Source organism: Perognathus longimembris, chromosome 3 (genome assembly GCF_023159225.1).
Source record: "Perognathus longimembris pacificus isolate PPM17 chromosome 3, ASM2315922v1, whole genome shotgun sequence".
In the NCBI taxonomy this organism is placed as follows: Eukaryota; Metazoa; Chordata; class Mammalia; order Rodentia; family Heteromyidae; genus Perognathus; species Perognathus longimembris.
In genome coordinates this window covers 67,336,692-67,364,196 of record NC_063163.1, presented here as the reverse complement: position 1 = coordinate 67,364,196, position 27,505 = coordinate 67,336,692, and the positions used below count along the sequence as shown (strand labels likewise).

The 27,505-nt window shown below is 58.5% G+C and overlaps 2 protein-coding genes across 5 annotated transcripts; one reads left to right on the top strand and one right to left on the bottom strand.

Annotated features, from left to right (window-relative positions):
* The first annotated feature begins 552 nt into the window (after window positions 1-552).
* Hdgfl2 (HDGF like 2) lies at window positions 553-16,802 on the top strand. 4 transcript variants are annotated; one of them, XM_048341947.1, is made up of 16 exons: window positions 553-787; window positions 2,966-3,042; window positions 3,158-3,296; window positions 9,374-9,577; window positions 11,443-11,559; window positions 11,659-11,730; window positions 12,338-12,509; window positions 12,585-12,660; window positions 13,390-13,702; window positions 14,622-14,725; window positions 14,959-15,032; window positions 15,195-15,265; window positions 15,424-15,525; window positions 15,634-15,832; window positions 16,131-16,254; window positions 16,541-16,802. In XM_048341947.1, exons 1-16 carry the CDS (start codon window positions 716-718, stop codon window positions 16,638-16,640), a joined length of 2,016 nt encoding a protein of 671 aa, XP_048197904.1. In that variant the 5' UTR covers window positions 553-715; the 3' UTR covers window positions 16,641-16,802. The 4 variants fall into 4 exon arrangements, with proteins under 4 accessions (XP_048197904.1, XP_048197905.1, XP_048197903.1 ...); XM_048341948.1 differs by having other exon boundaries at window positions 12,335-12,509; window positions 12,588-12,660; XM_048341946.1 differs by having other exon boundaries at window positions 12,335-12,509; window positions 16,544-16,802.
* Plin4 (perilipin 4) lies at window positions 16,792-25,566 on the bottom strand. The gene is given in 8 exon segments (XM_048341993.1): window positions 16,792-17,899; window positions 17,975-18,061; window positions 18,733-18,920; window positions 19,022-19,061; window positions 19,064-22,642; window positions 24,107-24,168; window positions 24,816-24,951; window positions 25,036-25,566. Coding segments are annotated over 8 exon segments (4,473 nt in total). The 5' UTR covers window positions 25,087-25,566; the 3' UTR covers window positions 16,792-17,569.
* Window positions 25,567-27,505: the final 1,939 nt, after the last annotated feature.

The window sequence follows — 27,505 nt, the reverse complement described above, 5'->3', positions numbered from 1 at the left end:
ACTTTATACGCCCTAGAATCCGCCTACTCAGACTGGCATTGGCTCCTCCCTGTTTAAGTTGAGCCTCTTTATGTTAGCCAGTGGCAGACTGGCAACTAAGTTCCACCTCCTGTAGCAGCCAATGGCCTGCTTCCTTGTATTTGGTCCCGCCTTTAGTCAGTAACCTGCCTCCTACGATGATTGGGCCTTTGTTCCAGTATTGTCCAATGGTCAGCCCCCTATTTCAAGCGTAGGGAGGCATCGGTCCCGCCCCTCTGTGGAGTCCCGCCCCTCCCGTCACCCCTTTAGCGCCTCGGTTTCCCTCCTCACACCTTTCCCCTTTCACCTCCTGTAGTATCCGCCCCCTTCAATTAGGTCTCTAGGTCACGCCCTTTTGGTCGGCCCGTTATCCAATCCCGTTAGCCAGCTCGGCTCTAACTCCTCTTCTCATTGGTCTGTACGCTTCTCCGTCCCCGCACGTGGTCTTGAGCGACAGCGTCGCCGGCCCGTGATGGCGAGAAGGCGGGACTTCCGGTGGCTTCGAGCCCAATAAGTACGCGCCGGCCGGCTGCCTGTGAGGACGCCTCCGCCCCTTTGGCGTCCGTTTCCCGCCCCCGACTTCGCCTCCCGCTGCTGCCGCTGCTACGGCCGCCGCCACTACTACCACCACCACCGCTACCGCCACCGCTGCTACCGCCGCCACCGCCTGCCGCGGCCTGGGCCTCCCGCCGCTAGCATGCCGCACGCCTTCAAGCCCGGCGACTTGGTGTTTGCCAAGATGAAGGGCTACCCGCACTGGCCAGCCCGGGTGAGGCCGCGCGACGATGGGCCGGCGGGGGGGTGCGGCGGTGGCCGCGGCACCGGGGAGGCCGGGGATCCGAGGCCCGCGCGAGCCGCGCGCTTTCTGAGGGGTCGGACCCTGAGGGAGTGCGGCGCGGGGAGGCGGGGGGGCCCTCCGTGCCCCAGGCCTGAGGGGAGTGCCGCTGGGTTGTTGGAGGGGTCCGGAGTAAAGGCATCCATCTCTGCAGTCTGGAGAACCCGGGGGTCCGATTTCTGAGGTAGCCGCGCCCTGGGCGTGGACTTACGTCTCGGGGGCGGGGGAGGTAATTGAGAGTCCTGGCTCTGAGAAACCAGAGCCCCAGTGGCCGGGGGTCATGACCCCCCCCCCCCCATCCTGCTGGGTCCTGAACGGCCTTCAGGTGGGGTTACGTTTGCGGTGTATGTGTGTGGGGTGGGGGAGGCTGAGTAAGTTGAGCCAGTTTCAAGTGGAAAGGGTCCATGGGCCGCCTGACTCCAGAAAAGTTGTGAGTGGCATTGGGCCGGCACCAGTTTGAGGAGGAGAGTTGCAGAAATGGGGAAAGGGGTGAGGGTCAAGGCCAAGGGGCTGAGGGAGGCCAAAAGTGGTAACGGGGGGTGGGGTGGGGGCAGTATTCACAAGGTCATCAGCACTGAGAATGAGGATGCAGAGCTCAGAATAAGGTTGGTGGTGGAGGGTCCCCTGGACCAGCCCCTTGGGAGTACCACCCCCCCCCCCATCCCATAAAGCAGCTACTTAGTAAGGCAAGGGAAATTTAGTAAAGGGATCAGGACAGGTGATGTTGGGGGACAGAACCTTTACGGAAGGACAGATACTACAGGACTTCAGGTTCCACCTTTGGAGGAATTGGGGTCTGTAGGTTGTTCTGCTCCATGGAGCCTGTAATGTGCAGGAAACTTAGGGAGTGTCCTGGGTGCACTAGGCCCCAGAGACCTTTGTCACTCCTAGGGTTAGGGCTAGAGTCGTTTCTGGAATGGTAGGATGGAAGCCCCTGTTGAAGAGAGCTGAGCCTGGGGAGCTGACTTGCCAGGGTCAGTGGTGGCTCTCAGAATGGGAGAGAAGCCCCAGAAGCCAGAAAGACAGGTCCCTAGCTTGGCTGAGTTTAGCATCCTGCAGAGACAGGATACCAGGTTACCTTGGGCTAAAGACAGAAGAAGGAACCTAGAAGAGTGAGGGTGAGGGCTGGGAATGTGGCTTAGTGGTAAGAGTGTTTGCCTAGCATGCATGAAGTCCTGGGTTTGATTCCTCAGCACCACATAAACAGAAAAGGCCAGAAGTGGCAACGTGACTCAAGTAGTACAGTGTTAGCCTTGAGCAAAAGAAGCTCAGGGACAGTGTCTAGATCCTGAGTTCAAACCCCAGGACTGTCAAAAAATAAATATAAAAGTCCTTCAGAGTTGGAGAGGTGGATGAAGAGGCATTATTCGGGACCATAAAACCCACTCTAAGTTGATTTGCCTGAGCTGGTTTTTCCGGAGGAGATGGGAGCCATGAAACTTTACCAACACTTCCCTCCTTTGCCCAGTTCTCTTCTTTCCAGAGCCCTAGCTTTTCCTCCCTGCCCCACCCCCCTCCTCCAGCTAGAAAGCCCAGAACATTTCCAAGCACCTGATTGGAAGTGAAGGGGCTGCTAGCCTCCTGTGAGGATGTGACTGACAGCTGCTGGAGCCCATAAGCCTGCAGTGAGAGGGTGGGACTTCCTGGATGCTCTCAGGGCCTGTCTCCTGCAGCCCACCGGACACTCTGCATCCTTGGAGCTCCCGGCTGTACCCTCTGAAAGACAGCTGCCTGGGCTTTCTGCAGGAGGGGGGGGGGTCCCTGCCAGGTCCTGGGAGTTCATAGAAGCTGAGCTTGGCTCCCACCCTCTGGTTGCTTCAGGAGGCCATATTTGACTGTGCTCAGATGAAGCACCTGTCTTAGGGCAGCTTTCGTTCCCCTTTTGGGGAGAGGAATCACTCTGGGTGGGAAGACAGGCTTGCAATGGAGGCACACAGGAGAATGCAGGTTCCTACTTGAAAGGAGATATGTCTCCTGGGCTGAAAGTGCCCCTCTCACCATGCTTTTTCCCACGTACCTTGTCAGGTATCTTGGTGATTTCCTGGGTCAGAGTGTACAGATGAGCCTCCTGGCCTTCACCCTGAGCCTCCCCTAACCAGTTTCTCCCTACAGATTGATGATATTGCTGATGGCGCTGTAAAGCCTCCACCCAACAAATACCCCATCTTCTTCTTCGGTACACATGAAACGTAAGTGTTCCCAGATTGGTCTTGGTGTCCCCGTCCCCATCCTCTACCCCACCCCACCCCCAGTACCTCCAGGTGGCCAGTTTACCTTTAACTGGCCCATGGTTCCATTCTCTAGAGCCTTTTTGGGACCCAAGGACTTGTTCCCTTATGACAAATGTAAAGATAAATACGGCAAGCCCAACAAGAGGAAAGGTTTCAATGAAGGACTGTGGGAAATCCAGAACAATCCACACGCCAGCTACAGTGCTCCACCGGTGAGTACCTTTGGGTGGGAAATGTCCAGCTGGAGGTCCCCAAAGGACACTTCCTCACACTGGGGCTACAGGTGGGCCTTTTCTCGTCTCATGGGAGAAGAGAAGCTTGAGAAGCTTCTAGACCAGGTTCTCTGCTTCAGCATGGCTTGATCAGGCTCTGTAAGGGCAGAGCAGCAGCCCCAGCCTCTACCCAGTCCATGCCAGGGGCTTCCCCATTGTCACGGCCACAAGTCCCAAGATGTGGTCTAGGGCTGGTTGAGAGGGGCATAGGGTTTCAGAATCTATCCTGTTAAGGACCACTGTTCTCAGGTTGTATCAAGTCTATTGTGTTTTAAGGCAGGCGTGGGGTGAGCACATGCTGCTAGTGTTTCTCAGGGGCTGCCTGCCTGTGGTCCTCTGCCTTTCTTAGTAATTTTGTATACACAGATGATGTGGCAAATATCCAAATGACCCATGGCAGAGAGAAGGGTCCCCACCCTTATAAAGGGAAACCATGTTTTCTGTCAATAACGAACCCCTCTGACCTTTTTTGGCTAGTATTGGGCCCAGAAGAGTTGGTGGTCGTGTGTAGAGAGGGGTCCTGGTCTGTGGGAAGAATGATGACAGCTGTAATGATGGTGACATCTTGGGCAAGTTGGTGTCTAGAGGAGCTCTGGGTGAAGGAATTTAGAAAAGTACAATTCATCCCCGGTGCTCTGCTTGTGTGTGTGTGTGTGTGGGATTGGGGAAGTTGGGCTGGAGGTCTTGTGCTTTTTGCCACTGCTTTTAAGGTCTGTGTGGGAGGGAGCGGGGTATGGCTGCACTTGGGAGGGGCAGGTGGCAGCAGAGCCTAGTTGTGTGCGAAGGACACGGGGAGAAAAGCTGCTGTCAGGCATGGTCAGGACCAGCCGGGGCACTCTATGGGCAGAGGAAGCTTTTGCAAGGCTGGTGGGGAGAACAGTGTGGAGATGGTTGAGGCCGGCCTACCTTCCCCGTGGTGCCTGGCACTTGTGAGTGCCACCCTGGGACCTGTGGATGGTCTGTGTTCCTGTGCCATATGTTACTGTGGGCTGTGCTGAACATAGGAGGAAAGGATGGTAAGGCCCAGCCCCTGCCTTTTAAGCTTCTATCCAGCACTTGAGGTTCACTCAACATGTCTCTTGGCCTCACCATCTTGAGAGTTATAGCTTACTTTTGTCACCCCAGATGTGGCCGGGAAACAGAGGGTCCCTGTTTGGTCCCCATCCTGGCTGAGTGGATCAGAAGGTCTTCAAGGCAGTGAGTTCCATGAGTTTCTCTGTGGCACCCATTCAAGTTCCTTTTGGTTACATCCTCAGCTTATTGCCTCCTGGTGAATCATCTCCCCACTTAATATTTATTAGACACCCACAGCTTGCTAAATACTATGTAGATGCCTGCCCTCAAGGAAAGGGAACTCAAAATAGCGCTCTAGAAACCAGAGGAGCCTCCCCCACTGAACCCCCCAAGTTGCAAATTAGCCTCAGGTGTCTAGCCCATGGTACTTCCAAATGGAACATGGGTGTCAAAGGCAGCCTTCCAGGCCAACCCCTCCAGGGGTAGAGAACCAAGACGTTAGGGCCCTGTAGTTCCTAAGCCCCAGGTACCTTGAGTTGGTCCGTGTATAGGTAGACCTTTGGAAGCTTGGCTTTGTGGGAACTGGAGTTGTTTTCTTCCTTACACACACTTAGAAAATTAAGTAGGTTCATTCCAGTGATGAAGTGATCCTGCCTCCTGGTGACTTGTTTTCTTCCCAAGACAGCCAAAGCTGCCAATCCCTATCTACCCTTCCAAGATTCCCCACTGATAGAAACGCACACCCCACTTTCTCATTTTAAGCATGTAATTCTGAGCATTGCTTTTATCTATCTATATATGGAGAGAGAGGGAGAGAGATAAGCACACATATATTATCTTATTATTTTTGATGGTCCTGGGATTGAACTCAGAGCCTTGCTGTTGTTTGGCTGGTGTTCTGCCCTTTGAGCCATGTCCTTGGTCTTGTTTTTGCTGGTTCCTTTTGAGATAGGATCTTGTAGGCTTTTCTGATTGGGCTAGCCTTGAGCCCTTATCTTCCCGCACAGCTATTAGCTTCCTGAGTATCTAGGATTATAGGCCTGAGCCATGGTGCCCATGAGCCACTGGTGCCAGCCCCATTTTGGCTTTGGTTGCTTGTGTTTCTTTGTTTTTGTTTTTTGTTTTCAGTGGTCTGGGAGTTTGAACTTGGAACCTTGTGCTTGCTAGGCAGATATCTACCACTTGATTGATGCCTTTGTTTGTTTTCATTATTTTTTCAGGTAAGTTGGCATGCTTTGTCCAGGCTAGAATGGACTGAAGTCTCATGCAGGCTGTTGTGTGTATCTCTGTGTCTTGCTTTTTAGTGATTGAGATGCGGTCTTGCACACTTTGGTCCAAGTTACCCTAAAACCACAGACTTTCTGATTGCACTCTCCTGAGTAGCTCCCATGTCTAGCTATTTTTCTTTTTTCTTTTTTTTGTGTTTTTGCCAGTCCTAGGGCTTGAACTCAATTGCTGCCTTCTTTTTGATCAAGGCTAGCACTCTACCACTTGAGCCACGGTGCCACTTCTGGCTTTTTCTATTTATGTGGTGCTGAGGAATCGAACCCAGGACTTCATGCATGCTGGGCAAGCACTCTACCACTAAGCCACATTCCCAGCCCCTTATTTTTCTGTTAATACAGAGTCTTGCTGTGCAGTCCTGGCTAGACTGGAACCCACCATGTAGCCAGCTGAATTGGAACTTGTGATTATTTTACCTCAGCCTCCCAAATGCTAGGGTTACAGTTGTGCACCAGCATGCCTGGCCTCGCTCAGCAGTTCATGGGAGAGTCTGTGCCAACACACAGGACTTCAATCTAACCTGACCCAGAGGTGCTAGGATTTGAACTCAGGGCTTCATGCTTGCTAGATAGGTACTTTGAGCCATGCCTCCAATCCAGGATAGAATAGCCTCAATCTTGTAGACAGCCTTTACTAGTCCCAGAGTGGAGTGGAGGGCCTATTCTCGTGTCCTCATCCAGACAGACCTCAAGATAGTGTCCTGGTGTACCTACTCATGTCCACAGCCTCAGTGGCCTGGGCAGGGTTGGTCTTTCCATTGAGACACAGTGTCTGCTTGAATGCCCAGCGGGGCCAGGCACCTCAGCCCTTGACCAGGTTTCCCAGCGTTCATGTAATGGCAGTTTAACTGTGTAGGACCACAGATAGGGCCACAGTATCTCTGTGACTTCACCCTGGGCACTGGAGGGGGCTGGGACACACTCCTGGCCCAATGACACCCTGCCTGCGGTGTGCCCACCTCAGCGCAGTCTCCACTACCAAAGTGCACCTACACATTGCCAAATGCATTCTGGGACACAATTACTCATGACCTAGAATTACCCACTGGTAAGTCCTTGTTACTCAGGAGAAGCAAAGGGACCTGGTCCAAGATTTTGTTTTGTTTTACTTCGCTTTCTTTCCTTTCCTTCCTTTCCTTTATTTTTCCTTCCTGTTCCCTCCCTTCTTCCCTCCCTCCCTTCCTTCCTTGTGCTGGCCCTGGGGCTTGAACTCTGACTCTGTGTTCTGTCCCTGAGCTTTATCTTTCTTTTTTTTTTTTTTTTAGCTAGTTCTGGGGGTTGAACTCAGGGCCTGAGCACTGTTCCTGGCTTCATTTTGCTCAAGGCTAGCACTCTACCACTTGAGCCACAGCGCCACTTCTGGCCTTTTCTATATATGTGGTGCTGAGGAATGGAACCCAGGGCTTCATGTATGTGAGGCAGGCACTCTACCATTAGGCCATATTCCCAGCCCTGTCCCTGAGCTTTTTCACTCACAGCTATTGCTCTACCACTTGAGCCACAGCTCCATTTCTGTTATTTTGCTTGTTAACTGCAGAAAAGAGTTTTGTGGACTTTCCTGCCCAGGCTGGCTTTGAACCATGATTTTCAGATCTTAGCCTCCTGAGTAGCTAGGCTTACAGGCATGAGCCACTGACAGCTGGCTGAAAGGTTTCTTCTTTCATTTATTATTTATTTATTTTCCCTTTGAAATAGGATCTTACTATGCTGCTTCAGAGGGGTGTGTGTGTGTGCGCGCGCGTGCACTAGTGTGTCAGTTCTGGGCCTTGAACTCAGATCTTGGGCACCATCTCAGAATTTATTTTGTTCAAGCCTGGTGCTCTACTTGAACCACAGCTTCACTTCTGGCTTTTGGGTGATTAATTGGTGGTAAGAGTCTCACAGACTTTTCCTGGGCGAGCTGGCTTCAAACTGCAATCCTCAGATTTTAGCTTCCTAAGTAGCTGGGATTACAGGCGTGAGCTACCAGCTCCAGGCTCTGCTTTGGACTCCTTAATCACCCTGGCTTAGTGTCCTGAGTGCTGGGATCACAGGCATGCTTTACCACACCCAGCTTCCGCTTAAGATTCTTAAGTCTATGGGCAGTAGAGCTGGGCTGGGATCGGAGCCCAGGCCCCTGGATTCCTGGGACAGCGTTCTTTTGAGTGGCAGCAGCCACTAGCAGGATGGTGCCAAGGGGCACCTGGGGCACTGGGCCCAGGTTCGAATCCTGGCTCTGTAGCACGAGCTGTGTTCCTTGCATCACAGTAGCAGCCACTGTCCCATTCTGTGGGGCACAGTGAGAACGCGCAGAATGGCAGGGCTGGAGAGGCAGAGCGGTTTAATTGGGCAGGAGCTGGGCAGGAGTGAGGAAGGATTGTTCATCATCTGAAGCTGTGGCTAGCACCAGGCTTCCACCAGGCTAGCCCTTCCCCTGGCTCACATTCTGTGTTCTCACTCATTCATTTCTGTGTTTATTTACTTACTTTCTGGGGCAAGGTCTTGCTTGTCATGTGGCCCAGGCCTGTGAAGCTCCCGGTTCTCTTGCCTCAGCCTCCCCAGTGCTGGGCTGACAGGGATGCCTGCAGTGCTTGGCTCTGGGCCCCTGAGCTGTTACTTTCTTTCTTTCACACCTTCACCCTGTCTGTATCCTCACCTACAGAAATCAGGCGAGAATCAGACCTGTTACACTAGGTAGTGCCCCACTTGGTGGCACTTACAACTGGGACAGTGGCCTGGGCCTCCTACAGGGGACCCTTGGCCAAGCCATTTAGTTGCTCTATGTCCAGCTGTGGCTCCCAGCCGGGAAGGGAAGTGGAAGAGAAAACCCTAAATCCTGGTCGTCTCTCCTGACATTTTCTGTTTGGGCCTTGACCTACTTAAGTATCATCCTTTTTTTTTTTTTTTTTTTTTTGTTTAAGTATCATCCTTTTTAATCTTGTCAAAAATTGCATAAGCGAGGCCCTGATACTGTGCCTAAGGCCCTGGGCCACAGGGCACGAGGGAGAGGAAATGTGTTCAGTGCTGCAGCACCTGGTTCTCATTTTCCTTGTCTGTTGAGAATGGATCGTTAGCCTCTCAGTATGGAGGCCAGCCACTTCCAATATGGGGGGAAAGAGCTTCAGAAAAGAGGGGGCTGGGGAGCCAGCTGAAGCAGCTAAGGAAGGAGGATCCAGCCAGCCACCTCCCCTCTGCCCAGCCCCGCCCCTGGTGCCCACAGCCCCTGGACTCTCCTGTCCTCTCCCACCAAGGCTCCTCTTCCTTCCCGTCCTGGAACCCTCACCAGCATCATCCAGAGAATAGTGTTCCTTTTTTCTTTTTTAAATGGAAGGGACATTTACATGACAAGTCACCATTTTAAGCATTTGAAACTACCCCCACAGTGACTTTTCATGTTGTACATCACACCTTTAATTCTAGAACCTTCCTGGAACTCCACAAAGAACTCAATTAGCAGTCACCCTCCATTCCTTCCTGCTCCTGGTGACCTTGAGTCTAGTTTTTGTCTGGATTTACCTATTCTGGGGAAGAAGTTGCTGGGCCTCTAGCCACAGTCCAGGTGCACCCCCAGTGCCACTGAGGCACAATGAGCCAGATTCAACCCTGCCTTTCCTGGCCTCCTGTCCTGCCCCCAGCCACAGTGCTCTGGCCTTTCCGTTCTAGTGGGGAGGCGGGTCCCCACATTTGAGAGGGGCTGACCTCTAGGTCGCTAGAGCCACCCAGGTCTCTGTCCCACCCCAGCCAGTGAGCTCCTCTGACAGTGAGGAGGCCCCCGGAGCTGACCCTGTGGGCCGAAGTGACGCAGATGAGGACGACGAGGACCGGGGTGTCATGGCCGTCACTGCCGTGACTGCTGCTGCTGCCAGTGACAGGATGGAGAGTGACTCCGACTCCGACAAGAGCAGCGACCACAGTGGCCTGAAGCGGAAGACGTCAGCACTGAAGGTAGGGGCGAGGCAGGGAGATCTGGCCTGGCACATGTAGGCCCAAGGCTGCCCAATTCTGTCCCCCCTGGGAGGACTGCCCCCCTGCCCTTTCTAGGAGCCTGCATTTCCTCCTTCTCTCTCCCTCCCCCCTCAACTTTGCAGACTTTCTGCCTCAGCCTGCTCTGTGCTGGGATTATAGGTATGAACCTGCACATCTGATTTACTTATTGAGATGGGATCTTGTGAAGTTTTCCAGGCTCCCAGTAACCACCTCCACAGGTCTCAGGTGAAAATGAAGACTTCAATAGCTGGGGAGTAATCTTGAGATGAATGGATACATACATACATACATACATATATATATATATATATATATATTATTTTGGGGGGGGCAGTCCTGGGGCTTGAACTCAAGGCCTGGGCACTGTCCCTGGCTTCTTTTGCTCAAGGCTAGCACTCTACCACTTGAGCCACAGCACCACTTCTGGCTTTTTCTATGTGTGTGGTGCTGGTGCTGAGGAATCGAACCCAGGGCTTCCTGCATGCTAGGCAGGCATTCTACCACTGAGCCACATTCCCAGCCCTGACATGAATGGATTTTAAGCAATGTCTTATAGCCAGGGACTCATGCCTGTAATCCTATCTATTCGGGAGGGTGAGAGATCTGGGAATATGGCACAAGTGATAGAGCACCTGCCTAGCAAGCTCAAAACCCTGAGTTCAAATCCCAGTGCTGCCAAAAAAAAAAAATGCAAGGGGGAAAAAATTGTCAGTCAAGAGGTTGAGATCTGAGGATCAAGGCTCAAAGCCAGTCTAGCAGGGAAGTCTGTGAGACTCTTATCTCCAATAAACTACCAAAAATGAACCAGAAATGGAGCTGTGGCTCAAGTGGTAGAGAGCTATCTTTGAGACACAAGCTCAAGGACAGCACCAAGGCCCTGATTTCAAGCCCCAGAACTGTATGTGTATGTGTATGTATGGATGGATGGATAGATGAATAGATAGATGATTTAATTTTTTTAATATATATTTCTTTTTTCCAGTCCTGGGTCTTGAACTCTGGGTGCTATCCCTCTAGTGCTCTACCACTTGAGCCACAGTGCCACTTCTGGCTTTTTCTAAGTAGTTTTATTGGACATAGGAGTCTCACAGACTTTCCTACCTGAGTTGTCTTTAAACTGCAACCCTCAGATCACAGCTTCCTGAGTAGCTAGGATTATGGGCATGAGCCACCATTACCAGCATAATTTAATTTTCTCTCCAACTTTTTATGATATAGTTGGCCTTTTTGTTACTGTGATTTTGTGGGTTTTTTAAATTTATTTGTTATTATTGTATATGTATGTGTGTGCCAACCCTGGGGCTTGAACTCAGAGCCTAGGTGCTATTCCAGAGCTTTTTTGGTATACCATTTGAATCCAGAGCCGCAAACTTGAGACTCACATCTCTAGGCCTTTGGGGTTTGTTTGTTTTTCTGTGTATGTGTGTATATATGTGTGTTTTCTATGTGTGTGCCTATCTTAGGGCTGGATGTTGTCCCTGAACTTTTGTGCTCAAGGCTGGCACTCTGCCACTTGAACCATAACTCTGTTTCTGGCCTTTTTGTGTGGTTAAATGGAGATAAGAGTCCCACAGACTTTCCTGCCCAGGCTCACTTTGAATTGTGATCCTCAGATCTCAGCCTCCTTAGTAGCTACGCTTACAGGCATGAGTTACCAGTGCCGGCTCCATGAGACTATTTCCAGTTAACCACCAAAAAAGCCAGAAATGGAGCTGTGGCTCCCCCCCCCCACACACACACCCCTTTGCTTTCCCTGGGCTTTTCATCCCCTTGCCATGAGTGCCGCTTGCTGTGTTCCTGATAGTAGCCGCCCTTCCTTGCAGATGTCCGTCTCAAAACGAGCTCGCAAAGCCTCCAGTGACCTGGATCCAGCCAGCATCTCACCATCAGAGGATGAGAACTCTGAGAGTTCATCTGAGTCGGAGAAGACCAGTGACCAGGTGAGCAGGTGCCTGTTCCTCTGGAGGGTGGGCCGGGGCCTGTGCAAGGGAGAGCCCCACATGGCAGCCCACACCCCCTGCTGCTCCCTTCTCCTGCAGGACTTCACCCCTGAAAAGAAGACCGTGGGCCGGGCGCCTCGGAGGGGGCCCCCTGGAGGGCGGAAGAAAAAGGTAGGGTGCCCTGGGGTCCCTTTCCTCAGTTTATGTGGGGCTTCTCTGCCAGTGTGGGTTCCAACCATGATTGACTTGCAGGACATGGGCTCTGTGGTAGGTGCAGACCCAGGGCCCAGGCACTTTCTCAGGGAGCCCCAGGTTCCGATTCTTAGTGCCCAGGGGATCCCAGTCCCATGTGGTACCACAGCACAAAGGAAAGCTCCTTGGCTTTCAAAAGTGGTATTCTGGGGGCTGGCACCTGCAGAGCCGTGTGTGTGTGTGTGTGTGTGTGTGTGTGTGTGTGTGTGTGTTCGTGTCCGCATGTGTGTGTGTGGAGGATGTGTGTTGTGTGTGTCTAAGCTAGGGTGAGTGCAGCATCCTGTGGTGGGCTGGGGTAGGCAGCTGTTCATTGGCTGCTGAGGGCAGGTTTGAACCTGGCTCTTACAGTGGATGCCAGCTTGGGCCTGACCTCCACAAGTCGCCATGTCTGTGCCACCTGCCCTTCCATTGTGGCAAGGGGTCCCGATGGCACTGAAGGCATTGGGGCGCAGGGGCAGCCTGGGCCGTCTGCCCTCCTGACCCTCTTCCTGCTCTGCCCCTGACGCCCTGCTGTGTGCCCCAGAAGGTGCCCACAGCCTCCGACTCTGACTCCAAAGCAGACTCAGACAGGGTGACGCCCAGGGTGACACCACAGCCAGCGGTGGCGGTGGCTAGGTCAGCATCGTCGTCCTCCTCCTCTTCTTCCTCGTCTGACTCCGACGTATCTGTTAAGAAGCCTCAACGTGGTCGGAAGCCAGGTAAGGATCTGTGGGTCAGGGTGGGCCCGGGTGGGTGTGCTGGGGCAAAATGGTGAGTGGCCCCCTTTTCCCTAGCGGAGAAGCCGCCCCCGAAGCCCCGTGGGAGGAAGCCAAAGCCTGAGCGGCCACCCTCCAGCTCCAGCAGCGACAGGTAGGAGATGGACAGGGCAGATGGAAGGGGCTGTCAGGGGTGGAGGTGGGGCTGTCACTGGGGCAAGACAGGTGGGACAGGCTGGCAGGAGGAGCTCAGGCTGGCACAAGGGCCATCACTGGATAGTGTTGGGGTAGGCAGGGTCTGTGTTGTGGGTGGAGCAGGTGGGAGGGGCCACCACTGAATGGGGTGGGGCTGATGGGCAGGGCACTGTTGTGGGTGGAGCTGGTGGGAGGGGCTATCACTGGATGGGGGTGGAACCGCTGTTGTGGGTGGAGCTGGTGGGAGGTGCTATCACTGGATGGGGGTGGAACCGCTGTTATGGGTGGAATCAGTGGGAGGGCCATCACCAGATGGGGTGGGGTCAATGGGCGGAGCTGGTGTTGTGGGCAGAACGGGTGTGAGGGGCCAGTGGGCGGGGCCACTGTTGGTGGAGCAGGTGGGAGGGACCATCACCAGATGGGGCTGGGCAGGGGGCAGGGCCACTGTTGTGGGTAGAGCAGATGGGAGGGGCCGTAACTGCATGGGGGTGGGGTAGTGGGCGGGGCTGGCATTTTGGGACGAGCAGATGGGAGAGAACGTCACTGGGGGCAGGGTTAGTGGGCGGGGCCACTGTTGTGGGTGGAGTAGGTGGGAGGGGCCATCACCCGATGGGGGCAAGGTCAGTGGGTGGAGCAGGTGGGAGGGTCAGGCTTAAGCTAGGGCTGATCTGAGCGCCGGCTCCCGCAGCGATAGCGATGAGGTGGACCGCATCAGCGAGTGGAAGCGGCGGGATGAGGAGCGGAGACGGGAGCTGGAGGCCCGGCGGCGGCGGGAACAGGAAGAGGAGCTGAGGCGACTGCGTGAGCAGGAGAAGGAGGAGAAGGAGAGGCGACGGGAGCGGGCTGAGCGCGGGGAGGCTGAGTGTGCAGGCAGCGCGGGCAGCAGCGCCGACGAGCTCAGGGATGACGAGGAACCCGGCAAGAAGCGCGGCCGCAAGGGCCGGGGCCGCGGCCCCCCGTCCTCCTCCGACTCGGAGCCCGAGGCCGAGATGGACCGAGAGGTGGGCACCCACCATCTCCATCCCACACCTTCACGAGGGACTTCCCCGGCATTGGGCACCCAGCTGGGTGTGGGATAGGGGGAGTGAGCATGCAGTCCAGGAAGGCGCAGCCACACCCTCCTCCTGTTTGCTTTCGTTATTTTTCAAATAAGGTCTCACCCTTGTTGACCAGGTAGACCTAGGACTGCAATCCACCTGCCTTTGCCTCCCACATACCTGTAATCTCAAGTGTGGGCCCCCTCACCTGGCCCCATTTTCATTTTAGAGAGGGTCCACCTCCAGAGCTTTGGTTGTGACGGTGTCTTAAGGAACTGAATGTAGTGAGGGATGTGCACAAGGATTCTAGGCAGGAAAGCAGCCCATGTAAAGGTCCTGGGGCGGGTTGAATCCTGATGTGTTGGAGGAGCAGTGGAGGAGCCCGTGTCACTGGAACAGAGGGTGAGGGGGACAGGGAGGGGACCGGGCGTGTTGTGCAGGGCCCTGTGAACTACTGGGAGGACTTGGGCTTTGACCTTGAGGGAGGTGGGAGCCATGGAGGACTGTGGGCAGTGGAGGGAGGGACCTGATTCTGTGCCCAAGGGTGCTCTCTAGTGGTGATGGTGGGTCAAGTGCAGGGTCAGCATGGTGCAGTCAGGGACCTCTGGGGTTGAAAGTAGACATCAGGCTCCTCTTTTTGCAGGAGAGGGCCCATCAAACTCCCCAGTCTGCGACAGTAGCTTTCTGTCCTGGATCCAGAGACCCTGGACCAGGCCTGCGTGGGGAGCGGGGGCAGCAGGAGGGCTCTCCTCTCCATATCACTCCCTTGCCATGAACGGGGGACCAGCTCCTGGCTGGCTGTGGTGCATTTGGGGCTGTGGCACTACTACCCCTCTGCTGGCCGGAACCCTGGGCTCAAGGCTCCTGTGCTCCTACCCTGTAGGGAAGGAAGTCTGGGAAGAAGTCTCAGCCACAGGGCTCGGAGCCTCCGAAGAAGCCCAGCCAGAAGGAAAAGAGGGGCCGGCCTGAGGACAAGCCCCGAGCCAGGTCAGTGCCACCCTGGGTGTGGTCCCCTTGGCCAGGCCAACAGCCTCAGAAGCAGGGTCTAGATGCCCCATTGCTGCTTCATAAGAAGGGAGGCCTGTGTGGTTGGCTGGAGGCCCACGCTTGCCTCTACCAGTGCCAGGGCCCAGCTGTAGGTATGAGCCTGGCACCCCTGGGCTCTGGCGGCCACATGGGCCAGGTGACCAGGGGCCTCTGTGGGGGTCCCCTCTCCACAGGCCTGGAAAGGTGGAACGAACCCGGAAGCGGTCGGAAGGGCTCCCACTGGACAGGAAGGTGGAGAAGAAGAAAGGTGAGAGTCCAGGGTGGGGCGGGCCAGCTCCTTTGGTCTCGAGAGGGCGCCAGGTAGCTCTGCAGAGCCTCCAGGGTCCTGGAACATGCAGGGGGGTTGAGCTGCTCCGGTGCCTGGGCTGGCAGTCCCCGCTCAGGTCGGGTGGTGTCTCTTCTGACCCAGAACCTTCTGTGGAGGAGAAGCTGCAGAAGCTGCACAGTGAGATCAAGTTTGCATTGAAGGTTGACAACCCTGTAAGTCATCCCTTGGGGCCACCATGGCTCCCCCAGGGAGATCTCTTTAGGTCACTGAAGCCTGGGGGGCCTAGGACCCGGCCTCCTCTGCCATGGGGGACCCCCACCATGCCACTCCCGGGTGGCCGTGGTGCAGCCACAGCCCGTTTGTCCCCCAGGACGTGCAGCGGTGTCTGAACGCACTGGATGAGTTGGGCACCCTGCAAGTGACCTCCCAGATCCTGCAGAAGAACACCGATGTGGTGGCCACTCTGAAGAAGGTAGGCGGGTGCAGACGGGGGAGGCCCAGTGAGGGGCAGCCCGCTGGGACCGTGGGGGGCCTTGTAGGGGCAGCCAGCAGCCCGGGGTGAATCCATATGGCTCTGCAGATTCGCCGGTACAAAGCCAACAAGGACGTGATGGAGAAGGCGGCGGAAGTCTACACGCGGCTCAAGTCGCGGGTGCTGGGGCCCAAGATTGAGGCAATCCAGAAAGCAAGTAAGATGGGCGGCGAGAAGGAGAAGACGGAGGAGCTGCTGAGCGGGGAGGAGGCCCCCAAAGAGAAGGCTGAGGACGAGGCCGCCGCTGGTGAGAACGCGCAGCGGGGGCTGGCTTGGTCTCTTTGGTCAGAACATTGCAGCAGGGCCTCGCCCTTCCTGCGTCCAGGCTGGCTGCAGTGGCCGTGGGTTCTGCAGAACTGGCTTCGTGAAGCCCTGGGGGGGAGCCCCTCAGCAAGGCAGAGGTTCGGGTAGGCCGCAGGAGGCAGCAGGCTGAGCCAGTGCGGGGAGAGTGGCCTGGGGGATCACTGGGCCTCGATGGCCCGCCCCGACCACAGGTGCGCCATGGGAAAAGTCAGGGAGCAACCCCAATCCTCCGTGCCCCCTAGATCTCCCGGCTCCCGTGAACGGTGATGCCACGTCGCAGAAGGGGGAGAGCATGGAAGAAAAGGAGGAGGATGGACAGGACTCTGAGGAGGGCCCTAGGTGTGGCTCTGAAGATGTGCACAGCGAGTGAGTGCGCCCACTGGTCCCCACGTGCACCCCGCTGTGGAGCACGCCCTCCCCTTCCCAGCCCACAGCCCCAGGCACACACAGCACAGCACACAGCGCCACTCCTGGGGCCATCGCCCTGCGGCTACCTGGGTCTTGGGGTCTCTGCTGGCCCGAGGGAAAGGAAGGTAGCACCGGCGCCGGTGCCAGCAGCCAGGCCCCCGCTTCCCCTCACGCCTGCCCTGCCCTTGATGGCCCAGAGCTGGATGAGCTGTCCTCACCCCCCCTTTTGCTGTGCCCCCACCAGCAGCCTGCGGGAGGGCCCATCCCCGGACAGGCCTGGGGGCGAGCGGCAGGAGCGCGAGCGGGCGCGGCTGGACTCGGGGTCCCCGGATGAGGAGAGCTGAGCTCGGCCTGCAGTTGCCGTCCACTTCCCAACCCCCACCAGAGCAGAGACCTTTGGGGGAAACCCCGCTGTGCTGTTCGTTTGTATCTGTCCCCTCAGGGGTTTTCTGCTTAATTTCTGTGATTTCTGACCGACATGAAATGACTATAAAGGGTTTTCTAATGAAAAAGATGCCTTTTATTGGCTCACTTTGCTAATAGCAAGTGGGGAGCATGGTGAGCCCCCCCTCAGGCCCCTGTGGGGATAGGGTCCCGCCATGGGCCCCGGGAGTAGTTGTACTGCTGTGGAAGGGCGCAGACTCTGGCACTGGGCCTGGTGTTTGGAGGGTCATGGCTGGTGTCATTCGTGTTGCTCTTTGGTGTTATGTGCAGGTGAAGCTGGGGAGGAGAGGCCGGGGGGCCCCTCAAGTCCCGTCATGGCTGTCACCTGCTGTTTCCTCCATCCCACAGCACCCCACCCTCACTGGCCCGCCCCTGCCTCTGCAGCCCCTGGGCCTGGAAGGAAGGCCAGGCCTCGGATTCCCCTACCCAGCCCTCACGTGGCCCGGCCCAGCTCCATCCTGCATGGGTCAAGGTGGTTTTCCTGTCATCTCAAGCCAGATCCTGCAGGAAGGTGGAACCCCCTGGTCCACGCATGGGCTGAGGCTCTGAGCACATGCTGTGCAGGCCAGGGGCCAGGCACTTTCTGCCCACAGTGTCATGGTCCCCTGTAGTTGATGGCCACAGGAAGGGATCCGTGGGAGCTGGGCTGGGGTCCTTGGGCCAGCCCTAGCTAGCCCGCTCACCGAGGCCAGGGATGGTGGCACAGGCAAGGCCGTGGCAGCAGGCGGGCGCCCATCCCTGGGGCCAGTGCTTGGGCCCGCAAGATGGGACCCTGGGGAAGCAGAGCCAGGTTGGGGGACGTGAAGGACTGGCTTTGGTCTGCAGATGCCTACAGCTGCTGCCCATGTGGGGCCGTGGTGAAGGGCCCCACAAGCCAGCCAAGCGGGGGGCTGTGCTGCAGGGCCTCCAGCTGCGCTTCCAGCCCCTGCCACGCGTGGCTCACAACCGCACGGCTCTGTGCCAGGCGCTCCGCTGGCAGCTCCAGGATGGATCCCACTGAGGACACGAGGCTGTAGAGCTCACACAGGCCATGGCGGGCACAGCCCAGCTGCTTCTGGGGTTCGGGCAGGCCTCGCAGGCCGCAGGCCAGGCTGCTGTAGGCTGCATGCAGCTGGCGGAGGAGGGCACAGACCCTGGACAGAGCCTCGCCACCCGGTGCCTGTGGAACAAGGAGCCCGGTGAGCAGAGGAGGGGAGAGGGAAGCTGGGGGGGGGGGGGTACTGCGCAGCCGCACCTCTTGGGTCCCTGTGTGGTCCACCGTGGGGCCGGCTCCGTGGTCCCCACTCCGCTGCTCTCCTGGGGCCTGTACCGGGGCCTCCATCTGGAGGGAACAAGTGATAATCAGCAGGGCCGGCTGGCCTCCAGCAGGGACTACAGGGCAGCCCAGAGCACAGGGCCTGGGCCTCAGGTTGTGGTCACGGGAAGGGACCAGAGGCGGGCTTATTGTGCGGGGCAAGGCCTGTGAGGCTGTCAGGGCAACGAGCCAAGGCAAGGTTTGCAAGATGGCATTGCCACTCAGCACAACCCTGCCATGGCCGTCCGCTTGGCTCATGCGGCTGAGTCCCCAGGGCAGGTCCTATCCTATCCCCTTGCCACCGCCTTGGCAGATTCCTGCCTCAGGGCCTTAGCACGGCTGTGCTCCCTGTCCTCAGCTGCCCTGGCTGGTGTAGAGGGACACGTGTGTGTCATGGTGGGAGCTGCTCAGCTCCCTACAGAGAACCGGGCCCTGGAATGCACAGTTCCCTGAGGGGACCCGGGGAAGAATATGGGGAGAGGACCCTGCAGGCCAGGTGCCTGTCCCCAGGATGTTGTTTGTCAGGGTCCTGAGACCAGCCATATTGGCCTCCATTCTGAGATGGACCGTCCAGCTGGCTCTCGGGTTTGCTGGCCTGTCTTAGCTGCTCCTGGCTCTGCCCCACGCCCCTCCAGGCGGGTGGGCCTGCCAGACTTAGGGTGGGCAGAGGTGGGGAGAAGCGACAGCTATGTCCTCACCATCTGGAAGGCGTCCTGCAGCTGGGCCAGGGCCTCCCGGGCCTGGAACTGGCTGTGTTGAACGTGGCTCAGGCTGTGCTCGAAAGCCCGCTGGCGGAAGCCAGGCGCCAGGTCGGCGAGGCGGATGTAATAGCTGCCCTGGTCAGCCGAGAGCACCTTAGGCCCCAGTTCCAGGGCCGCCAGCTGGGCTGGAAGAGAAACAGGGAGCTTCACTCAAGGAAATGCTGTGCCTGCCCTTGGGGTCGACCCAGAGCCCAGGCAGGGCCTGCCCCTTGCCATCTCATCTCACCTTGCTCGTGGGCACTCATGGGGGAGAAGAGCTCCCCAGCCCCTCCAGCTCATGGCAGACACTGGCAGAGTCCATGAAGTCCTCCTCCAGGCTGGCAGCCATGCCCTGCCCGAATGTGGGCCTGGCAGATCCAGCAGGGGCTCCCTGGGCAGGCGCTGTGTCCATTCCTTGTGTGTCTTCATGCTCTCTGCTGGCTCCACCGTCTGGGCTGCCTGGGGCCCAGCTCTGGGCAGCGCCAACACCAGTGTGGATGGCCCCTGAAATTGCATCTCCTGCCTCCACAAGCAGGGTGGACGGTGCAGCACTGCTGCCAGCCAGCATGGCGCTGCCGGCCTCCAGGCCACCCTGCACAGCGCCTTTGGCCACACTGATGCCACCAGTGACTCCACTGCAGACTGTGTCCTTGGCACCCAGGGCCATGCTCTGGGTTGTGTTCAGGCCAGATTGGACGGTGCCCTTGGCCACGTTCACAGCCCCCACAAGCCCAGAGGCCATGGTGTTCTTGGTGCCCGTGAAGACAGCCTTAGAGATATCCAGGCTGGTCTGCACTGTCCCCTTGGCCACGTTCATAGCCCCTGCGAGCCCGGAGGCCACGGTGTCCTTTGTTCCAGTCAGCACTGTCTTACTGGTGTCCACGCTGGCCTGCATGGTGCTCTTTGCAACATTCACAGCTCCTGTGAGTCCAGTGGCCACTGTGTCCTTCGTTCCAGTCAGCACGGACTTGCTGGTATCCACGCCAGCCTGCACGGCACTCGTGGCCACATTAACAGCTCCTGTGAGCCCCGTGGCCACTGTGTTCTTGGTGCCCGTAAGGACAGCCTTAGAGGTGTCCAGACCGGTCTGCACTGTCCCCTTGGCCACGCTCACAGCCCCTGCGATCCCAGTGGCCATTGTGTCCTTTGTTCCGGTCAGTACGGACTTGCTGGTGTCCACACCAGCCTTCATGGCACTTGTGGCCATATTTGTAGCCCCTGTGAGCCCCGTGGCCACTGTGTCTTTTGTTCCAGTCAGCACTGTCTTGCTGGTGTCCATGCCGGCCTGCACAGCGCTCTTGGCCACGTTCATGGCCCCTGTGAACCCCGTGGCAACTGTATTTTTGGTGCCCGTGAGGACAGCTTTTGAAGTGTCCAGGCCGGTCTGCACTGTCCCTTTGGCCATGTTGACAGCCCCTGTGAGCCCAGTGGCCACTGTGTCCTTTGTTCCGGTCAGTATGGACTTGCTAGTGTCCATGCCAGCCTGCATGGCTTTTGTGGCCATATTTGTGGCCCCTGTGAGCCCCGTGGCCACTGTATTTTTGGTGCCTGTGAGGACAGCTTTCGAAGTGTCCAGGCCGGTCTGCACTGTCCCCTTGGCCACGTTCACAGCCCCCGTGAGCCCAGTGGCCACGGTGTCCTTCGTCCCAGTCAGCACTGTCTTGCTGGTGTCCATGCCAGCCTGAGCGGTGCTCTTGGCCATGTTTGCAGCGCCTGTGAGCCCGGTGGCCACTGTGTCCTTGGTGCCCGTGAAGACAGCCTTTGAAGCGTCCAGGCCAGTCTGCACTGTCCCTTTGGCCACGTTCACAGCCCCCATGAGCCCTGTGGCCACTGTATCCTTGGTGCCCATGACCATAGACTTGGCGGTGTCCAGGCCAGCCTGCACTGTCCCTTTGGCCACATTTGTGGCTCCTGTGAGTCCAGTGGCCACGGTGTCCTTCGTCCCAGTCAGCACAGTCTTGCTGGTATCCATGCCAGCCTGCACGGCACTCTTGGCCACGTTCATGGCCCCCGTGAGCCCTGTGGCCACCGTGTCCTTGGTGCCCGTGAGGACAGCCTTGGAGGTGTCCAGGCCGGTCTGCATGGTGCCCTTGGCCATGTTCAGTGCTCCTGTGAGTCCAGGGGCCACTGTGTTCTTGGTTCCAGTCAGCACAGTCTTTGTGGTATCCAGGCCAGTCTGCACTGTCCCTTTGGCCACATTCACAGCCCCCGTGAGCCCAGTGGCCATGGTGTCCTTTGTTCCAGTCAGTGCAGTCTTGCTAGTGTCCACACCGGCCTGCACAGCGCTCTTGGCAACGTTCATGGCCCCCGTGAGCCCCGTGGCCACTGTATTTTTGGTGCCTGTGAGGACAGCCTTGGAAGTGTCCAGGCCAGTCTGCACTGTCCCCTTGGCCACACTGATGGCACTGGCGACACCACTGCTCACCGTGTCCTTGGTTCCAGACAACGCAGTCTTGCTGCTGTCTACGCCAGCCTGCACAGTGCTCTTGGCCATGTTTACGGCCCCTGTGAGCCCCGTGGCCACTGTATTTTTGGTGCCCGTGAGAACAGCTTTCGAAGTGTCCAGGCCGGTCTGCACTGTCCCTTTGGCCACGTTCACAGCCCCTGTGAGCCCGGTGGCCACTGTGTCCTTTGTTCCAGTCAGTGCAGTCTTGCTGGTGTCCACGCCGGCCTGCACAGCGCTCTTGGCCACGTTCATGGCCCCCGTGAGCCCCGTGGCCACTGTATTTTTGGTGCCCATGAGGACAGCTTTCGAAGTGTCCACGCTAGCCTGCACTGTCCCCTTGGCCACGTTCACAGCCCCTGTGAGCCCGGTGGCCACAGTGTCCTTTGTGCTGGTCAGCATGATCTTGCTGGTGTCCACACCGGCCTGCACGGTGCTCTTGGCCACATTCATGGCCCCCGTGAGCCCCGTGGCCACTGTATTTTTGGTGCCTGTGAGGACTGCCGTGGAAGTGTCCAGGCCGGTCTGCACTGTCCCTTTGGCCACCTTCACAGCCCCCGTGAGCCCGGTGGCCACTGTGTCCTTGGTGCCCGTGAGGACAGCCTTGGAGGTGTCCAGGCCGGTCTGCATGGTGCCCTTGGCCATGTTCAGTGCTCCTGTGAGTCCAGGGGCCACTGTGTTCTTAGCTCCAGTCAGCACAGTCTTTGTGGTATCCAGGCCAGTCTGCACTGTCCCTTTGGCCACATTCACAGCCCCCGTGAGCCCAGTGGTCACGGTGTCCTTTGTTCCAGTCAGTGCAGTCTTGCTAGTGTCCACACCGGCCTGCACAGCGCTCTTGGCCACATTCATGGCCCCCGTGAGCCCCGTGGCCACTGTATTTTTGGTGCCTGTGAGGACAGCCTTGGAAGTGTCCAGGCCAGTCTGCACTGTCCCTTTGGCCACGTTCGCAGCCCCCGTGATCCCCGTGGCCACTGTATCCTTGGTGCCTATGACCACAGACTTAGCGGTGTCCAGGCCAGCCTGCACTGTCCCTTTGGCCACATTTGTGGCCCCCGTGAGCCCTGTGGCCACCGTGTCCTTCGTCCCAGTCAGCACGGTCTTGCTGGTGTCCATGCCGGCCTGCACGGTGCTCTTGGCCATGTTGGCAGCCCCCGTGAGCCCTGTGGCCACCGTGTCCTTAGTGCCCGTGAAGACAGCCTTGGAGGTGTCCAGGCCCCCTTGCACCACCCCTTTGGCCACGCTCACTGCCCCCTTGACCCCTTCAGATGCTGCATCCTTGGTGCCAGCGAGGGCTGACCGTGTGGTGTCCAAGCTGCCCTGGACCATGCCCCTCGCCGTGTCCACCATGCTGGTTATCCCAGAGGAGAGGGCATCCTTGGTCCACGTCATGGCGGAGCCCGCCTGGCCCTGGGCCGCTGTGGTCAGCTGAGGAGGAAGGAGGGCAGTCAGCTGTGAGGGGGGCCTGCACCCCTCTGCCACACACCACCCAAAGGCCCAGCTCCCGCCCCTCAGCTGAGCACCACATGCCCTTTGCGTTCGCTATGGGGGCCCCTGGCACCCCAGGACACAGCACTCTTAACTGGCATCACAGCTCTTCCTGGCCCTGGGGCTTGAATTCAGGGCCTGGGCTTTTGTCCCTGAGCTTTTGCTCAAGAATGATACTCTACCACTTGAGCCATAGCACCACTTCTGGTTTTCTGGTGGTTCAGAGGAGATAAGAGTCTCATGGACCTTGTTACCTGGGCTGGCTTTGAACCTTGGTCCTCTGATCTCAGCCTCCCAAGCAGCTAGGGTTACAGGTGTGAGCCACTGGTGCCTGGCCATTCTGTATTCTTGCTCCTGGGGTGTTGAGCCAGGTGGGCTTAGTATTAATCAAAACCAACGTATTCACCAGACACCAGCCTGCAGTCCCAGCTACCCAGGAGGCTGAGATAGGAGGACCAAGGTTCAAAGCCAGCCTAGGCAGGAAAGTCTATGGGATGCTTATCTCCAGTGAACCACCAGGAAAGAAGTGAGCTGTGGTTCAAATGGTAGAGCGCCATCCTAGAACACAATCTAAGTGACAGTGTGAGGCCTTGAGTTCAAGCCCCAGGACTGGTGCCACACACACAAATGCATTCAAGACAGTCGCCATGCAGGGGAACAGCTGACCCCCACGCACTGTGCTGGGGTTAGGGGGTTCCCTGAAACTATCCAGGTTCAAATCCAGCTTTCCTCACCTGCGGTGGGACATTAAGCAAGCCACATTCCGTCCTTGCACCTTCGGTGACCTAAAAGCTCACTTCCAGGCTGAATTTGAAGCCAGCGTGGTGGGCGTGGCTTGTAGGTGGGGGTGTGGCTCAAAAAACAAAGGAATAACGGGGCACTCGTGGCTCACCCCTGTACAAGCCTTGCCTCTCAGGAGGCTGATACCTGAGGGTCACAGTTCAAAGCCAGCCCAAGCAGGAAAATCCATGAGACGCTTTAATTAACCACCAAAAATCTGGAAGTGGCACTGTGGCTCAAGTGGTAGAGCCCCAGCCTTGAGCTGAAGAGCTCAGGGACAGCGCCCAGGCCCAGAGTTCAAGCCCCATGGGTACCCCAAAAAAAATCACTTCCAGGGCTGGGGTGCTGGATGAGGTGTGGGCCTGGTTTCCTGTGTGGGTGTGACCTCAGCCTCTCGGTGCACCTGGGACCTGACGCGCTGTTTCCGCCTTTCCCGCAGGCTGACGGACGCACGGGGAGCGTCGGGCACTATGTAGCTTGTGCCCGTTTCCCGGAGGTGCCAGCCGAGGCCCAGGGCAAGGCACGAGAGCCGCCGGGCCTCCCAGAGGCACCGGTCGGCCGTGTCACACGGTGCGTGGCCACCCACCCCCTCACCCACGACCCCTCCCCGCGCCCGCTTCTCACCTCCTCCGAAGGCCCCTGGCGCGTCTGGGCTCCCGCAGCCAGCGGCCCGGGCTCCGGGGCGGCTGTGAGGACAGAGCGGTTAGGAAAGGCCCTGCTGCCCCGGGCCGTTGCATAAGTGTCTGGAATGTCCCTGCACCCTGCCAGGGACAGCAGCGGGCGGCCCGGCCACCGGCCAGCTTAGCACCCTCCAACTCGCCAGTGCCCCCGGGGGCCTCCTTCCCGCCAAGCCCTGGTGCCCCCCCCCCCAGCTCTGGGGCCCACTGAGGCTGAGGTGCGCGAGGCAGCGCCCACCTGTCCCCCACAGCTGCCTGCTGCGTGTCAGCTGCCCGTGATCGGGGCCATATCAGAGCCTCCCCCCCCCCGCCGGGGGTCCCCACAGGCTGCTGTGTGTCCTCAGGAGAGCCCCTGGGCCTCTCTGTGCACCCTGCGCACCCCCCCCCCAAGGCGCTCAGGTGTGCTCAGCATCAGCTGGGCCCCCAGGGCACCCCACACAAGACAAGAGAGGGCGCAGGGGGTAGGGGAGACTTCTGGGCTCATCCTTCCACGTTAACCTGCCCTACCACCCCGTCGCTGCTTCAGTTTCCCCACTGGGCACTGCCCTGCCTTAACAGATGGAGCCACCCAAGTATGCCTCAGGGTCCCTGCTGACGGGGCGCCCCTTGGTGCTGTCACCCCAAGGACCATGTCCCCAGTGGCTCTGTCCACTCACCCTGGGCGTGGGGCTGCGTGGGGCCAGGGTCGGGGTCAGCGCGGGGCCGGGCCTCCCTCGCGGGGCCATGGGCGCTGCCCACCAGGTTCCGGGCAGCACCGAAGCCGGGCAGGGACCCGAAGAAGCTGCTCAGGGTCTGCGTGGGGCGGGGTGGGGGCTGCGTGAGCAGAGCCGGGGTCCCCCTTGCCCCACAGCCCCCGGGATTCCTCCCCTCCTTTACCTTGCCCTTTGATTTGGGGGGTCCCCGGCTCCCGTCCTCCGGAGCAGACATAGCAGAGATCTCAGGGACTGGGAGGGGTGCAGAGAAGATGTGGGGACCCCACAGCCTCCTGTGCGCTGCCCCCCAAGGCCTGTCACGCACCTGGAATCGGGGTTCCCTACGTGGTGGCCCTGGGGCTGACAGCTGCCTCTGTGCACAGCTTCCAGGCCTTATAGGGTCTGGGGCGGCTGTGGCCCCGCCCCGAGGCCTGGGGCAGGCTTGGGGGGGGCTGGTCACATGACCATTCGCCCTGCCCCGTGGGCCCCGGCCCAGCACCTTTCCTCTGCTCCCAGGGCCTCTGCCCACAGCACCCGGCTGCCATGGGCCCCGTGACTCAGACGCCACCTGGGCTCAAAGCCTGGGCCCCGGGCACTGCAGCCCGCCACCCCCACCGCCATCCATGAGGTGGGTACAGTTCAGCCTCGCCCACACTCCTTGACCTAGTCCTACCTCGGTGCCTTGGTTTCCCCTTCCACACTCCTCTTGCCTCCCACACTCTGCCTGCCCCACCGCCATCCGGCTTGCCCCCTCTGTCCCAGACACCATGGGTCTCCTCACCGTTCCTCCTCTAGGGCAGCCAGGCTTGGTGTTGCCCCAGGGCCTTTGCATAGCCTCTGTTCTAGATACTCACGTGGCTGCCCCCATCCCTCACCTCTGTGAGGTCACGTGGCACCAGGAGCCACTCAACAAACACCACCTTGGCCCAGCCCAGGCTGAGACAGGGGCTCCGAGGAGCAGGTATCCTGAGCAGCAGGGGGAGGGGAGGCGGGGGGACATGGCTGTCTCTAGAAGGGACATGCTCACTGAGACCCCACTCCACAGAGCCCTGGGGGGACAGGCCAGCTGGCTGGGCTCAGCCGAACCCAGGAAGGCTTCCTGGAGGAGGTGTCCTGTGCCCACCCAGCTACAAAATGGGAGGCAGGGTTCAGAGGCGGGATGCCCAGTGAGCATGGGGCCATGGGTGGCGCGACGGTGTGGTGGGCAGGCAGAGCCAATCGAGTCCCGTGCCCAGCTGGGCAGAGGGAGGGTCCAGCTACGGGGTCCGGTGACCCCTGGCCGTCGCCTAGGAGCTGTCTCTGTGTTTCCTAAACAGGCGGGAACAGAAGATGGCATGACGAGTCCCCTGGCCAACGCTTCACAAAGGCGACCGGAGGAACAGACAGGACGGAGCCAGGGCGCTCATGAACTAGAGGAGAAATCACTCCCCCGCACCTCCCTCCGGGCTAAAGCCCAAGTCCACCCTGCAGCCCACCGGGCCCTGCAGGACCCACGTGGTCCCCTCCCTGCCACACTTTCCCCCTCTGCCCCCCTGCAAGGGCTGCTCCTCCAATCTGCCCGGGCTCCAGCCATCCTGCCTCGGGGCCTTTGCACAGGCTGTGGGTGCCCACGGCCCACCTTTCCCCTAACTTGCTTCCAGTCCTTTCCTCAGAGGTTGACTCCCCACCCCACCCCATTACCATCCCAACACTGATCTCCACGTACTTTTTTCCTGGCTTAGGCTCTGCACCCCTCCAACCTGAACGCCTGCAAGGCAGGGAGTGTTAGGCTCACTGCTGTGTGTCCCCAGAAGCGAGTCCTGCCCAGCATACAGCGGGCACTCAATAAATCCTCTGTTAATGGCAAGAAGCCTCCTCATGGATTTGGGCTCTGGGATTGTGTGTGGACCCTCAGCCCTGGTGGGAGGAGCCTGCAGCCTGTCAGTCAAGCTGGACTGGGATGCACGGACAGCCCCATGGGAGGAGAGGCTGCAAAGAGCCCCATGAGCCCTGGGTGGGAAGGGGTGGGGCGGCCTGCAGGTGGACGCGGCCCAGGTTGAAGGCCTGGGAGCTATGGGGGCTCTGTAGCAGGAGCAGCGACCATCTGCCGTCTGAGAGCCTCCGATCTCAGCCTCGTGAGTAGCTGGGATTACAGGAGGGTGCTGCGCTGCCCAGCTGGCTTTATTTACTTGTCAGTTGTGGGAGCTGCTTGGCTGGGGCTCCCCAGCCACACCCTGGACAGCATCCCAGAGCAGGCGGGGGCCACCCTGAGCTCACCCCCAGGGGCTGGTGTCTCAACACCCCTGCCCAGCCGCTGGGGCATCTGAGAGACAGCCAGGAATTCGGTGAAAGGACGAGGAGTTGGGGTGATTGGAGAGGCCAGCCATGGCCCTTGCCCCCAGCTTCTGTCGATCTCCCCCATTCCCAGCTGCCCCTCCCCCCACCGGGGAGACAACGGCCAGGACACTGCCTGTGGCGAGATGGGGTGGGGGGGCCTGGGAGAGATGGGGTTTGCTTCCTCCCCAGTCCTGTTATGTCCCCAGCTGGTTCATCCCAGATGCTGTGGCTCACGCCTGTAACAGCTACTTGGGGAGACTGAGAACTGGGGGATCATGGTTCAGAGCCAGCTCAGGCGGTGGAGTCCAAGAGACTCAGGCTCCAAGGACCCAGCAAAA